Source organism: Typopeltis vanoorti, chromosome 8 (genome assembly GCF_054136105.1).
Source record: "Typopeltis vanoorti isolate ZY-2024b chromosome 8, IOZ_Tvanoo_1.0, whole genome shotgun sequence".
NCBI lineage: Eukaryota > Metazoa > Arthropoda > Arachnida > Uropygi > Thelyphonidae > Typopeltis > Typopeltis vanoorti.
The window spans coordinates 63,835,310-63,851,705 of record NC_143556.1 but is presented as its reverse complement, the minus strand read 5'-3'; the positions used below and the strand labels follow the sequence as shown (position 1 = coordinate 63,851,705).

General features: G+C 34.3%; 1 protein-coding gene across 2 annotated transcripts in view; it reads right to left on the bottom strand.

The window, feature by feature from the left end:
- The window catches only part of LOC150104054 (DENN domain-containing protein 1B-like), a 251,038-nt gene that overhangs the window by 155,539 nt on the left and 79,103 nt on the right, over positions 1-16,396 (bottom strand). For both annotated transcript variants that reach the window (XM_090396720.1, XM_090396721.1), the window contains exons 6-7: positions 11,157-11,226; positions 8,637-8,732 (exon numbers count right to left, since the gene is read on the bottom strand). In XM_090396720.1, coding sequence (XP_090252846.1) covers positions 8,637-8,732; positions 11,157-11,226 — 166 coding nt within the window. The remainder of the gene's footprint in view (positions 1-8,636; positions 8,733-11,156; positions 11,227-16,396) is intronic.

Sequence of the window (16,396 nt, the reverse complement as noted above, 5' to 3'; positions counted from 1 at the left end):
TGAAATGCATATTATTTTTATTTAATTTTTAAAATAAGTTTCACAGCTTACACGTGTAACAAACTTACCGTATATTATTGCGTATAATGGAAAAGTTTATGGTAAAAATACTACTTCAAGTTAGGGATTCGCATTATATGCAGATCATAAAAAATATAACATCTTATTAGACTTGCACACACAATATATACTACCTAATGCCTATGCAACCAAATCTACTTGACCCACTCGCATTCGGCGACCGAGAGTGCATTGTATATGCGCATAAATCTACTTACATTACTGGCTTTATGCGCAGATACGATGCGCGCTCCATCACCGAATGATAGGGCACAGTGAGATAGATAGAGCACAGTTAGGTATATCGGTTTAACCACAGTTCATTTTAAATATTATTCGTTAAACAAACCTAGCCTGAAAATGAGCCAACAGAAACGTAAACGTTCATCTTTTGAAGCAGGATTTAAATTGCGTATCGTGCAGTTTGCAGAAGAACATAATAACAGTGTTGCTATGATAGAATTTGGTGTAGCAAAGAGTAATATTAGACTTTGGCATAAGCAAAAAGACAGTCTTGAAAAAATCCCCAAAACGAAACATGCCCGTCATGGAAATGTAGCATCCTTTCTAGAACTCAAAGAAGAGCTAAATGAATGGATTTTGATGCAACGACAAGATGGCATTATAGTAACAAGAAATGCAATTCGTTTTTGAGCTCTACAACTCAAGAATGGAAAATTCAAGGACACACCAGGTATTTCATCTTTTCTTGCTTCGTCTGGGTGGTGCAACAGATTTATGGAACGCAAAGCATTAACATTACGACACCGAACAAAAATTGCACAGAAGTTATCACAGCATATTGAAGAAAAAGTACAGTCCTTCCATAAATTTATCATAAAATTACGGAAGTGTCATGGATATGAACTTTCCCAAATTGGCAATATGGATGAGATGCCCATGTACTTTGATATGCCTGGGAATCGAACAGTAAACTCAGTTGGTGAAAAGGGTGTCTTCATAAAAACAGCGGGACATGAAAAAACGGATTTTACCGTTGTTCTAGCATGCATGGCAGATGGAAAACCAAATTAAAGCCAACAGTGATATTTAAAAGGAAGAAAATTCCAAAGCATATGAAATTTCCACCAGGTGTAATTGTTCGTGCCAATCAGAAAGGTTGGATGGATGAAGGTGTACAATTGTGGCTGGATCAAGTATGGAACATACGTCCAGGTAGTCTACTAGTCTGGGATATGTTCTGGGTGCATTTAACAGAAGCAAGCAAAGAGAAAGCGTGAGCTACGTACAGACCTAGCAGTCATAGCGGGTGGTCTAACTTCCGTTTTGCAGCCGCTTGATGTCAGCTTGAATAAGCCATTTAAAGATCACTTATATGAAAAATGGAGAGAATGGATGTCATCTAGTTTGGTGAAGATAACAAAGGGTGGGAATTTTCAGAAGCCTGAGATCACTCGTCACCAGCTGGATTAAAGAAGCATGGGATTCGATACCATCTGAAATGATTCAACACTCATTTCTTAAATGTGGAATAAGTAATTCAATGGATGGATCCGAAGATCACGTCATATATGAAAGCGAGGATGATGCACAACAAAATGGAGAGCTAAAAGACGATGACGACAACTGCTACACTGATGACACAATCCCTACAGATGAATTTATAAATGAAATGTTTGATGACTCAAAAGATGAAGAATTTAAAGGATTTTGAGATTTTATTTTAAAATAAATATTTCTTTCGTTAATTTGTATTGTAGTTTGACATTTTGTTTTAAAATAAATATTTCTTTCGTTAATTCGTATAGTATTATTTATAATGTTATGGAACAAGATTAACAGATCACATTATACGTGGACATGGCATTTCAGGGCTAGTTTTCAAACAAAATTTCTAGTTTGTATTATACATGGATCGCATTATAGGCGATAATATACAGTATATAATTTATTCAAAAACTCCAATATATTTCATGCAACATTACATCAGTCAGAGAGATAGACCATTAATCACATTCAAAAGATGAATCAAAATAATGAGTCATAAATCATGCATATATATTAGCTTGTGTCTATGTCATAGCTCTATGTTACAGTTCAAAGGAACAATTGTAGCAAGTTGCGTAAATAATATATATATATATATTATTATTAGAATTGACTCAGGATGTATACATTTAGAAAATTAATAATTGTACTGACTAGAACCTGAGTATAACACAAAAAAACTAATGAATAACGACTAGTTTCATCGGCGTCCCGACTTCTTCAGGTGAGTAAGAAATAACACAAAATTTATAGAACTAACAAGGCAAAAAACATGGACTTTTCAGCATAATAAAAAGAAGAAGAATAGCAACAGTCATATTTGAAATAGCTCTCTCAAAATAGCTATGGGCAGCCCTCTATCCCCAGTCTTAGCAAACATCTTTTTACAAGATTTTGAAGAGAGAGCTATTTCTATCACTACATTAAAACCTAAACTGTGTTAAGATACATAGATAACATCTTCCTTATCTAGGAACATGGTTTAGAGGAACTACAAAACTTCCTAAACCATTTAAATAATCAATATCAGAACATCAAATTCACATCAGAACTAGAGATTAATGGCGTTCTCCCCTTTTTGGATCTAAAGATCAGTAGATTACCTGATTGTTTTAAATTTTCGATTTTTTGGAAAACCACCCACACTGATAGATATTTGCATGCCTCTTCTCAACACTTCCCTCAAAAACTTGGCATCATCTCCACTCTTGCCCATCGTGCAAGATGTCTTACTTCCACAGAAGAAGACCTTCAAACAGAACTCAACTTCCTGAAAAGCACCTTCTTAAATAATGGATATTCATCTCGTAACATCACTAAACGTTTGAGACCACGTCAACTACTTCGACAAGAAGATGAATCCATCCCTATCACGCATATCCAGTTACCATTTATTAGCTCTCTTACCCCAAAACTAGCTAGGATTATGAAGAAATATACCACTCTACCAAATCTTCATTCTTTTCTGAGTCGGCCAAAACCAAAACACAACTAACTACATTTTCCAGGTGTTTATAAAGTTATGTGCGACTGTGGTCGACCTTATTTTGGTCAGATAGACAAATCTATTTCGCTACATCTTGAGGAACATAGACGTGACATCTCCTACATAAGAACACGAGCGAGCACCCTTTCCAGTCATGTTCTTTTCTCCGTCAACTCTAACCTAGAAGAACGTCAACACCAAATTGATTGGGATCGCACGACCAATTTATATATATATGCAAAGATGAATTTGAAAGACGAATTGTAGAATCCAAAGAAATAGTTTTGGACCCCTTCACACATGAACAACAATCTGAGCTACAACAATTTGCCTGATTCCCATAGCGCAGTAATCCAGTACTGGCGCTCTAAAATCAGCTGTCACACACATTCAACTCATGCTAATAATAGCACTCAGTCATCATTTCAAATATGACTAGTTCTGGACCCTTCACACATAAACAACAATCTGAGCTACAGTTTGCCTGATTCCCATAGCGCAGTAATCCAGTACTGGTGCTCTAAATTCAGCTGTCACTCACATTCAACTCACGCTAACAATAGCACAAGGTCACCATTTCAAATATGACTGTTGCTATTCTTCTTCTTTTATTAAGCTGAAAAGGCCATGTTTTTTACCTTGTTAGTTTTATAAGTTTTGTGTTATTTCTTACTCACCTGAAGAAGTCAGGACACCAATGAAACTAGTCGTGATTCATTAAAGTTTTTTTGTTATATTCGGGTTCTAGTCAATACAAATATTAATTTTCTAAATATATATATATATATAATAAAATAATTATTAATTAATATTTTATTTAAAGAGACAGACTGGGCATTCTGCCTTAATTAGAATTGAAGAACATCATGATTATATTACATTTTTGCAATTTATCAAGTCTAGCCTTGCTTCTCATGCCACTGATACTAAGCACAGAGTTCTTTGTAAGGAACCAGACAAAACTTTTTCACTCTAGCAAGTTCCAATTCAATCATCTCTTCTTTGAAACGTGAAATGTTAATAAATCATCCAAACCTGAACCGATCAGACTATATACCAATATCCAATTTTGCAGAGTGATCACTTAATTATTTATAATTTTTTAAATTAATAACTAATTTTAATTAATAACAATCATTATGTATATAATAATTGTTTTATTATATACATATATATAAAAATTAAGTGGATATTAAATCCAGCATTATTTCAAAAACAAATATAGAAACTATGAAAGTTTTGTATGAAATTTGACCAGAGTGCTTATGGGAATATGCTTGCCGATATTTACGAGTTGCCATAGCCTGACCTTATAGGAGAGATGACCACTATGCCCAAGTATCCATATATTCTCCTCCTATTAGTCCATTTTGAAAAGGTTTCACTGGCTGGACAGCTGTTTCAAACTGGTTGGTTTTCTTCAGAGACCAGGCAGAAACTTTGAGAGGAAAAATTTTCAGTTCCTTAGTACTTGAAACATCGGCAAGGTTAATCAAAAGGCTTCACTTCGGTGACGCAAATTTATAAAAATTAAGTGGATATTAAATTCAGCATTATTTCAAAGCCAAATGTAGAAACAATGAAAGTTTTGTATGAAATTTGACCAGAGTGCTTAAGGGAGTAAACTCGCCGGCATTTCCGAGTTATCCTAGCCAGACCTTATAAGAGAGATAACCGCTATGCCCAAGTGTCTCTATATTCCCCTCCCATTGGTCCATTTTGAAAAGGTTTCAAAATGGACCAATGGGAGGGGAATAAAATGGACAAATTGGTTGGTTTTCGTCAGAGACCAGGCAGAAACCTTAAGAGAGCACACTCTCAGTACTAAGGAACTTGAAACGTTGGAGAGGTGTATTTTTCGTAAGCGAATTCTTGGTTGGTGCGTAAAAGTATTTACTAAAATAAAGAGCCAAAAAGGCTTGACTTCAGCAATGTAAATTTATAAAAATTAATTTAGTAAATAAATATATAGATATTTTTTAATCTATGCAACTTGCTAGAACTGTTCCTTTGAACTCTAATAGTGTGATATCATATATTTCAGCTGTAACCGACACAAGCTGACTCATTATTTTGATTCATCTTTTGAATGTGGTTAATGATCTATCCCCCCCCCCCCCCGATGATGTCCAAGTAATGTTGAATGAAATATACTGGAGTTTTTGAATAAACTACATAATTTTTGTTATATGTGTAAGCCATGAAACTGACTTTAATATGTTTAGTGCACATTTTCCGTTAAAGCTATTAATTTATATCTGTATTTATATCAATTGCATCTGTTCCTCTTTATCTCAACAGTAATATTATTATAAAATGTGAGCAAGTTATTCCAACATGACCTTCCCTTAGTAAACCTCTGCTGGTCACTGCAAAGTATAGATTCTCTGTCAACCCATTTCTGTATGCACTACTCTTGCATATTGAGATTATCATACATTCTTTCCACTCTTGTGGAATCTTCCCTATGCTGAGACTCAAATTATACAACCAGGTCAAAGGTACAGACAGTTCAGCTGACTATTCTCTTAGCATCTGGCTGATATTCCATCAGCTACTGTTGCCAAATTTTTGTTCAATTTGTGCAACAGTTCTAACATCTCTTCATATACCCGAGTTTTTCTATCCAGTGAAGAGGTCACAGTGAGATCAATGTTGTGAATGCTAGGTTGAGAGCATTTAGCAAAATGGACAGTTAAAAAATCTCTTCTGAATATGTTATCTGCATATACCTGCATTCGGTAATTATTTTTTTACATTCATTCTTTCTTTGAGACTTGACAGTAATATGTATTTCCAAGTAAACCTCAAATGAGGATATTAGACTAAAAATGAGACCAGAACAGATCATAAGGTCTATATTTGTATTTAGCATTATGATGATTTGTTCTTACTGTTTTCTTGCAGCAGAATGATAGAATTCTTTTGGGTTTCTTCAGACTTGTAGAGCCAGTTTCTTTTCACAGTCAGCAGCTTATCCCACAATAATTATAATTCTTTGGGCCTGCTCCTTATAATTTTCATAACTGACATCATTCCACAGTGTTTTTTCCCTTAAGAATCTCTTGACTAATAAAATTGCCATCTACACTGCTCAAAACAATTAGCGTATATTTTAGTTTCTGTCGGATAATTATAAATTTCTGCAAATAATTATAACTACTGGGTACTTTATGCATGAATAAATATTTCTAACTTATGGATAGGATGTAATTGATGAGATATTGTTTAAATAATTGATATTTATTACAAATTTAACAAATTATACATTTTAGCATGAAATAATTTTAACAAGAATAATAACAAGAATATCCCTGAATTATTTTGAGCAGTATATTTCACTCCTACTCTGTTTATTTTTTGAACTCTAAGGACACACTTCACTACTGCATCAATGATCTATTTTTTTTTAATACTTTGCATCTAGTAATCAGTACAATGGGAACGAACCTAATATTCTACTCAGTTGCTCATAATTTCTTGCTTTGTAGTTCAGCATGTAACCTCTCCTGAATGGAACACCAATATACTTAATCACTGCTGAGGTCAGTAACGATCACTGTCACTAACCAGAGACAGAGCAGTCAAATCCTGAAATGGGAACCCCCCCCTCCCACTACCACCACTATAATCAGATCTAACCCTCTTTGACATCGAATTCTTTCAAATGTTCCACGCTGCTTGGGAAGTTGTCTTGCAACGGCTCAGTAAATTTGATTTCATTCTTCTTATGGGATTCCACCACTACCTATCAAAATTCAGATAATTAAAGTCACCATGATAATTATTCGTTTATCACCCATCATGTTTATTTGGTAATGCATTTTGTTGTCACAACTGATTTACTAAGTCCATAACACATCAATCTATTTGATCTTGGTAGACTTCCACCTCACTGCCACATGGAGAACTGTTACTAGATTATTGCAGTCATAGGATTCAATTCTAACTGGATTCAACTGAGCCAATATCATTAGCAACACACCCCTCCTTTCCTATCCTTCCTAAGAATACTGCCCTTTACACTTGATGCTAGTTAATATATCGTCCTCTGATAGCCAAGTCTCACTAATGTCTATAATTTGAGGCTCTAATATGTACAGCAGGGCAACAAACTCTGTGTACAGACATAATAAGATACCTGCATACTTTTTTGTATATTCACTTGTGGTTTGCATGGCCCAGTTGGACAACTTGCAAATCTCTGCTCTAATATAAAATACCTTACTTATGCAGACATCCTTGCACATATTTAACCCTATGGAGGTCGCAGCTGATCTGACAGATACAAACAAATCATTTAATATAAATATTCTTACACATATCCAGTGTATAGCTTGAGGTCATGACTAGCTGCGCATGCATATATTACGAGTGACATTCCACACTGTTTATGCGGTCAGTTTAGGTTTAACATGTTATTCAAAAGGTGTGTGATATTTGATAGCAAACTGTATCTGAGAGATACCATGAACTCCAATGTCAGTATTGGTTTAGTTTTTTTTTTTTTTTTTTTTTTTTTTACTGTTGAAAATGGCTGGAAAAATATATCGACTGGATAATCCATCAGATGTTGAAGAGATTCAGCAAACGTTACTCAGGTCCGATGATGAGAATGATAAAATCAAATGTGAAAGTGATATTTGATAGTAAATTGTATCTGAGAGATACCGCGAACTCCGATGTCAGTATAGTATTGGTTTATTTTTTTTTTTCCTTTGTTTCTTTGTTCAATAATTTCTAGATTGTAATTGAAAATAAATAAACCATCATGTATTATATTTGTAGTGTTTTTTTTTTTTTTAGTTTAATTGGATTTTAGCGCATACTAATAATGAATGTATCTCTCAGATACACGCAACCTCGCTGCAATTTTTTTGACTGCGACCTCTGCAGAGTTAATGTCTGAATCCAATGAACACACTATCATTCTTTCATCAATCATTTCCATAGTGCACATTCCTATCATTAACACTGTTGCATAACATGATAGCTCTAACACATATATTCCTACCATTCCTCCTAACATTATCTCATTTCTCTGACTCAGTGTGTTAGATTTCATACCAATTAATTTCTCCAGACTCCTAGTAACCTCATTTAAGTATAGGCTATCCCTCTTCTATAAATCCATTCTTCCCTCAAACTCATTCCATACATCTGAAAACATCCATTCTTCTCTCAAACTCACTCCATACATCTGAAAACATCCATTCTTTTCTTAAAGTCTACTCATTAAATGGAACAAGGATTATCATTCATACAATACCTTATACTAGGTGATGACAAATCTGCCATTTAATGACATTCACAACAACTAAATTAATTAATTTTTTAGCTAAATTATTGTATCGTTCAGAAATCAGGAAAATTCAAACTAGAAGTCCCCAGGTCCAGGCTGAGACTGATTCTGTTCCTATATTGTCAAACTGTAGTACTAACTGTAATTAATATAATTACAATGATATAAATGGTAAGGGAATTATTTGGTGCATTTAAATTACTTTTAAAATAAGAAATGAATACTTTCAACACAAAATTGAAATGATTTTATGTAACAAAAGTACAATTCATTCATTACACTTTGTCCCTGGTTATAAGCTACATGAAGTTCCAGTCCAGGTTCAGGAATTTCTGTCTGATATAACGTCTTTAAAAACAATGACAACTGATCCTCCTATTAAGAAGTAAATAAAGAATCATTTTAAACATAAAAATATTTTAATGAAGTTGATAAAGTTCAATTAAAGAAAAAACTTATTAATCCTAATCCATTAAAAGAATTTAAATAATGGTAGACCTTATTAGTAAATTACAGTTTATAATGTAAATCTTTTGAAACTGTTAGGCACTGGAATTATCATAATTTTAACTATTTAATCTTGTGAACTATTAGAAATAATGAGGTTGCATCATTTCTAATAGATGTATTCAGCATTTATTACTGTCATTTCTCATTTTGATTGCATGCATATAATTAGCTATTCTGGATGGATGCATTTTGATGACTGGTTGGCCATAAGAAAAGTTTAATGACAACATTCCATCTAAGCAGGGCCAGTTTTATCATTAGGCAAACCTAGGCGATTTGCTAAGTAAATATCCACATGTATGTGTCATTGTGTGAGTATGACAAGATATATATAGAGAGAGACAATGTATAGGGGCACCTAAATTTTCTTTGCCTAAGGGCATCAGATACTCTTGGACCAGCCCTGCATCTAAGACTAGCTGACTCACCTGAAAAAAAGACCAGAAAATTTTTCCTATTTACAGAAGAGATGTGAACACATCTCTTTTTGAAGGAACATGAAGGAAAAATTACTGTGGCACAGTAATCAAATTTGGTAACCGAGAATTTACTGCAGTTGTTACTTGTTAGTGTTAATAGGACAATTTGAAGTCCATCTGTTCTGATGAAATTCATTATTTAGGAAGCTCAATAAAATTTATCAACACATCAGTTTTAGTTTATGGGACATAATAAAATCCATCACTACATATAAAACACTACTATTTCTGCATAAGCACCATTCTCATCCCTTTTGGCATATACCTCAAGGATATATAGAGGATATTCCAACACATTACATGTAGTTTCCAATCTACATTTTTTTCGCAAACAGATCTATTATTTGTCAGATTTCTAATAAGACAGTTTCTGCCTTTTAACTGCATAAATCCATTAATATCTTGGTCTCCTTTTCCTTTTACAAATTCTTTCTTCCACTTTGTTTAAGTAATATACCTTAGATCGGACCTGTTTATACATGCTTAACTACGAGAAAAATAAATATATTAGAAGGTTTTTCTAATATCTCATTTTTCATACATATAGTTCTACTACTGATGCCATCCATTCACTTACCTAATTTCTGCAGACCTCTCATATCTGTTGCATCCAGTCTTTGATATTTTACTTCTAACCCAACTTTCAAGATCAATTTAATTTTAAAAATGTCTTCTTAGTATATATTCTAGGGATGAATTAATGTACTAGGTTTCTCTCCTATGAATAAAATGTAAAAAAAATCCTTCAAATATGAAAACTGGTTAACCATCAACCAGTTTTACTATAATATATGATAGTAATTTAATATAATCAAATAAAGAGTGAACACAGATATGTCCTTTGTTTAGTGTCCAGTGGAAACAGCACAAAATTCAACAGCTAAATCATACAATAAGAAGCAAAATTTATAATTCATAGTAAAAAGACAATAGAAGTTAAAACATAGAAAAGAACATGAATGTTTAAATTTAGATAACAGTCCAAAAATTTGCACACTAGAGTTTCTGTAAATTCTATAAAATCTCTGGCTGAATCTAGTTATAGGAATATATCAAAAATTTTTCAATGATTTATATTTCACCATACAGAGATCTGTATCTTTCATATAATCCAATTTTTTGAGGTTGTGTTTGGATTCTATAGCAAAGTTAGTCATTATATCAGTGGATTGTAGGGAAACATTTTTCACTTTATTGCAATGTGCCCATACTATTTGTTCTACATCAAAACTATTACAGCAAGAACTCTTAAACATCAAACAACATATCAAATTTAATAGCTTCTCAGTCCAAGTAAAGAGAATCCTGTGTAATCATCATGGTCCTCCACCTACATACTCTTTGATACCTATCGGTCAGCTACTCTTCCATCTATGTTGCAAACCTATTTTGCATTTCCATCTATCTGAGTTTGTATCCTGACCTTCAGTGTAGAATTCTATACAATAACTTGGTAAAATCCAGAAACACTGTGATATATCCATTACCTTATAGAACTCTGAAGTCATTATCACAAAACATGAGCAAACTCACTTTTAATAAAGCCATGCTGTACTCTATAGAGGATTAAAGTGCTATCTACTCTCTTGAATACTGACCAAAATTAATCTTTCCAACACTAATTACCATCCCTGCAAATAATGACTGGTCTATAATTGATTGCTTTGAAATATAAATCTTTTAACTATATAGCTATTTATCTGTCAACTCCTTGGAGTTGCCCAAAATAATAATAATAATAATAGCTGATTAATTACATGAGTAAAAGAAATATGTAGATACATTGGTAGTACAGTAAAGTTTGACTTACCTTTTTATCGTTAGTTATAGTAGCAATGTGATTAAGAAGCCTATAAAATGTTTCATGCCAAGGAAGATAACTGAAACACACAAATAAATATTACTATATACAAATGAAATTAATTAAATGTACATAATGAAACAGTAACAGGTGTGTGGCTTAGGCTACATAAGAATATTTAAAATTGAGAATTCCTTCTGATTGTTGTGTTGCTGTTAATTCCAAGTGGTGAGAAGATGATATGAATAAATTTTTAGCATTATCTGGATGTAAATATATATATATATATATATATATACACACACACACACACACACACACACACTAAGAGGCTCTGCCCCTTGATACCTACGGCGTCCCCACCCCGAGTTCCGGACTGGTAGGCCGGTTCTCCTTGAATTCTGATGACTCGAAAAGGGGTCCCCCCAGCACCCAATCCCCAAGGTTCTGGACCGGTAGGCCAATTCTCCTTGAATTTTGATGACCCCCCCCCCCAGACTGGCAGGCCAGTTCTCCTTAAATTCTGATGACTCAAATTTGATGACAAAAAAAAGGCTTATTTTATATTATAGAGTAGATATCAAAAAATGATAAGAATACAACGAGTAATTTTATAAATAAAATAATAATCACAAAATATTCCTTGTGCAGAAAAGAACAAAGCTAATAATAACAGCAAGTGCCAGCTGGATTTCTGTTCAGGATATGGACTACTCATTACTAATACCCCATTTAAGCATAAAGAGGTGCACAAATTCATAAGGAGAGAAGATACACAAAATAAGAAGTCTCACTGACTATGTTATTGTTAATAGCAATATCTTCATGTTGGTTAGGACACACGAGTGTACGAGGGATTGGAAACAGGAAATGATCACCATTTAGTTTTGAGCAGAATAAAACCAAATATCATATTGAAAATAAAAATGTGTAAGGAAGTTTTAAAACAAATCAAAGCTACAAAGCTCTCAGAGAGGGAACTGTAAACTCAAATAACTCAAGAAAAAATGAAAGATTGAAAACAAGAACCAAACCTTGGAGATTCCATGGTGGCTCTGAAGAAAATATTGATTGACTGATTCAGCCAGGTAGGGCATGTGGTGAAATTGTCTGCAAAGTTAGAAAAATCAGAACTCCACCTTGAACTCAAGAAGTTAGGTAGTGCTAGAAAAGAAGAAAGCATATTGAAATTTTAGCAAATAAGTTAGCATGTGCTGTGAAAGAATACAAAGAAATGCAAGACGGAAAAATTTGTTGTGAGTAAAGGTAGCTCAACAAAAATCATGGGAAGTTTCTAGTAAGAATATGGAAGATGAATATCAGGAGGGGTGGTAAAATATTCTGGAGGCTATTGAAAAAGCTTAGAAATGGAGGAAAGAATACTGTCAAAGAAATCAAACATTATAAAGGTGGTGTGAAAACTGAACATGTATTCTATGTGTTTAAAGTAATACTTTAAAAGATTGCTAAATGAAACAAGCAGTGACAGAACAGCCAGAAAATATTCAAGAGGAATGCAGTACATGTGCATGTGAGGTAGAAAAAAAAAAAATCCCAAACCTAAAATATGGAATGGCAACTTGGCTAGATGATATTATTTGACCAGAAATCCTCAAAAATATTGGAAGTAAAAAAAAAATTTTGCAGTAGCTGCAATGTATCATTCAGACTGGTTGCAAGGTCAAATTCTAGATGATTGAAGTAGGACTGTCATAGTATCCAGCTATAAAAAGTGAAATAAACCAAATGTGAGAATTACGGAGGAATTTCCTTACTGAATATTCCAAAAACGAATATTCTTACTGAATTATCTTACTGAATTAGATTTATGCAAGTTTACTTGAGAAGAGGCTAAGAAAAATTGTGGACAGACTGATAATTCTGTTAACATTCATTGTGAACATAAAAACTAAGTCCACAATCATCTATAGCAAGTCGGGACTATCAAAACATGCTATGTACATTCCTTCACACAGGTTTAAGACTATTTTTAGGATCATCAGCTATGAAACACTCCCTCGACAAGTATGGCTGCATTCATATGCAATCTGGAGACAGTCATTCTGAGCCTAATTCTCTGAATAAATTTTTATCTGGTCTCTAAAAGGCACCTTGCTTGACATTAGTTCCTTTTCAGTTACAATTTGAATTATTTCTATAACTATGTAATTAAGTGCAATACATTTACATTTATAATTTGTGCTCTGGAGATGCTAGAAATGTGGAAGGGTAACTGTTAACATTTCACTGGCAATCCAGTGAAATGTTACTTTTTCATAATTATTATTATCGCATGAGCACCTCCACACAATATCTATCACACCTCTCCTTGAAATCATTAATAGAGTATTTACTAACATCTTGCTAACATCAGGCAAAACATCTAGTCCTAGTCCTCATGCCCTTTCTGTTTAAATATTTAAACATAGAGACTTAAATGTTTCTATTATATTCTCCTTTTTTGCCTAATAACCAACTTCTACAATCCACACACCCTCAATCTATCCTCACAGGGAGCATTCACAGACCACTCACTATGGGTGCTAGTTGGAATCATATTCTATAGAGAGGTTGGCCCAAATCAGAATAAACACTCCATAGGCTCCTTAAGAAGGTTGGCCTGTGGAAGTGACTAACAGACTTAAAAGTTTTAACTCTAGACTCTCCCCCCCCCCACCAAGATATATGGACTACCAAAAATCCATAATCAAAATGTTACATTACATCCCATTGTGTATGGCAATGATTCCCCCATATACAAATTAGCCAAACATTTAGCCAAAGTGCTCACACAATATACTGGCAACATGCCCTCACACATAAAAAAACTCAGCCCACTTTAAAGCCACTATAGAAAACCTCTCACTCAAACACATTGACATAATGGTCAGTTTTGATGTCTCCTCCTTATTCACTAATGTCTCACTCAAAGATCGATTAGACCCCATCCAAGCCAAATTTCCTCTCGATATCTCAGCCCTATTTCAGTTCATCATGAACTCAGGCTATTTCTTTTAGCAAGGAAAATTCTACAAATAGATAGATGGGACAGTCATGGGTTCTCCACCCCTGGCCAATTTCTTTATGGAGACATTTGAAGAAAAAGCCTTAAACTCTGCCTCACATAAACCCACTGTTTGGTTATGTTATGTGGATGATGTGTTCAACTTTTGGTCAAATGGCCTGGACACACTCATACAATTTCTCAACACACTTAAACCATTAACACCCCAGGATCCAGTTTACCTTGGAAAAGGAAAACAACACACTCCCTTTCTTAGACACTCTGATTACAGGCCAGCCTATCCCTGGATTCTCTGTTTATTTACTGTAAACAGAGAATCCAGGGATAGGCTGGCCTACATACACAGGTAGATAACATTCACCAGCAGTCACCCTCCCCCCTTCCTGACAATATGGGATTATAAAAACCCTATATAACAGGGCAAAATTAATCAGTTCAGATAACAATGCCCTAGCTACTGAACTTAACCATATCCTTAACACCTTTTTAGCCAATGGCTACAACCCCCCCCAAAAAAATCCAAAAAATATTAAAACCAGTTAATCACAACCCCACTTTCCCCCCTTCTCCTTCATAGCAGAGATTACACTAAATCTATCAACATTCCATATATCCAGGGTACATCCAAAAAAACAACAAAAATCCTAAAAAAAAAAATGACCTCACAACTAGTTACAAACCACATTAGACATTACCATCCCTCATCTGTTCCACCAAAGACCAGCCACCTCTCTTAGACCTACCTGGGGTATATCAGGTCCATTGTAGTTGCAAACTGTCCTACTATGGCCAAACAGGCAGGACAATCAATATCAGGATATCCACACACAAGGACTACATCTGGTTCCACCAATACAGCCACTCAGGACTTGCTGACCATGCATTGGACACCCACCACAGAATATGCTGGAAGAAGGCCACTTTATTATACCAAATCAAGTACAAGTATAAAAGATTATTCCTTGAATCAGTCTCTGCTCTGAAAAACTTCCCAAACCTCAACAATTTGGGAAGCATACATTCTACGATCGTCAGCCCAACAGCCAAGACAACCCAATTTAGCCCACTAGGGGGGCACCTTTTAGGACTCTAGGACCGACTTCAGTTACCTTCCTTCAGCCTCATTTGCTTAGTGTGAGTGCCTGTGTGCACATATCATTGTTTTGTGATCCCTGAAGATGGCAATGTAACATTGCCGAAATATAGGTAGTTATTAAAGTTTTTATAATTAATAATTGAGTTTGCGTTGTCATATCCAAAAAAATTAGAAGTATGTCTAACCAGTTTATAAGCCTATCTACAAGAAGAATATCATATTTTTATCCACCCCCTGAATTCACTTTTGAATACTTTTCCAATACTTTTACAATCACTCCTGAGATACTGATTGATCCATAATTGGGAATTTGCCAGAGCAGAGACTTAAATTAAACACTCTAGTCAAAGGCATCGCCAGTTCTCCTGCACATTTCCTTAAAAGGCAAGTCAATATCACAGCTGTATTTGCATTCAGATTTTGCAATATCCTCCAATTCATCAACCTCTTTTCACGCTAGTCCCTATCACCTCTGTCATAACAATATCTTGACTTGCAAATTGATCACTCAAAAGCTCAACAATTTCGTCTGCCTCTGTTACCCCTTTACTAATCTGTGCTCATTAAAGTTATCCTTCCACCAATGAAAACTTTCCACAATGAAAACACTATAATTTCCTTTTGCCTGTTCAGCTAATTTCTTCTCAAAATCTGATTTTGCCTTCCTTACCATGCTGGTCACCTTTCTCCTTATATACCCTCCATAACATTAGTAATTCAGTAAATTATTTATTTTCTTTTGGTTGTTTATACTATGAAGTACTGTTACAAATAACTACCACTGTAAGCCTATGTATACATATTCAAATTCTACATGGAGAAGCTTTCCCACATAAAGCATGTCAATTAGGTAAGTGGAAACTAAAACTGGCATGACAACTCAACAGGCTTCTTGCCCTTGTTAAAAGATGCCAGGACATCAACATTTCATTCTACTAAATGTCAAACGTATCTACATGTGGGGATAGTTTGCATTATTTCATGTTGCATCTACATTGCATTTACAAAATTCAGTGCCACTATCACTTTGTTGCAAGGAGAAAGAAAAAAAAAAAAAGAAGAAGAATACTAAATCCAGAACTGTAGTCAATCCTCTACACCATCTTCAAAATAGCAGGAACTGAAGAA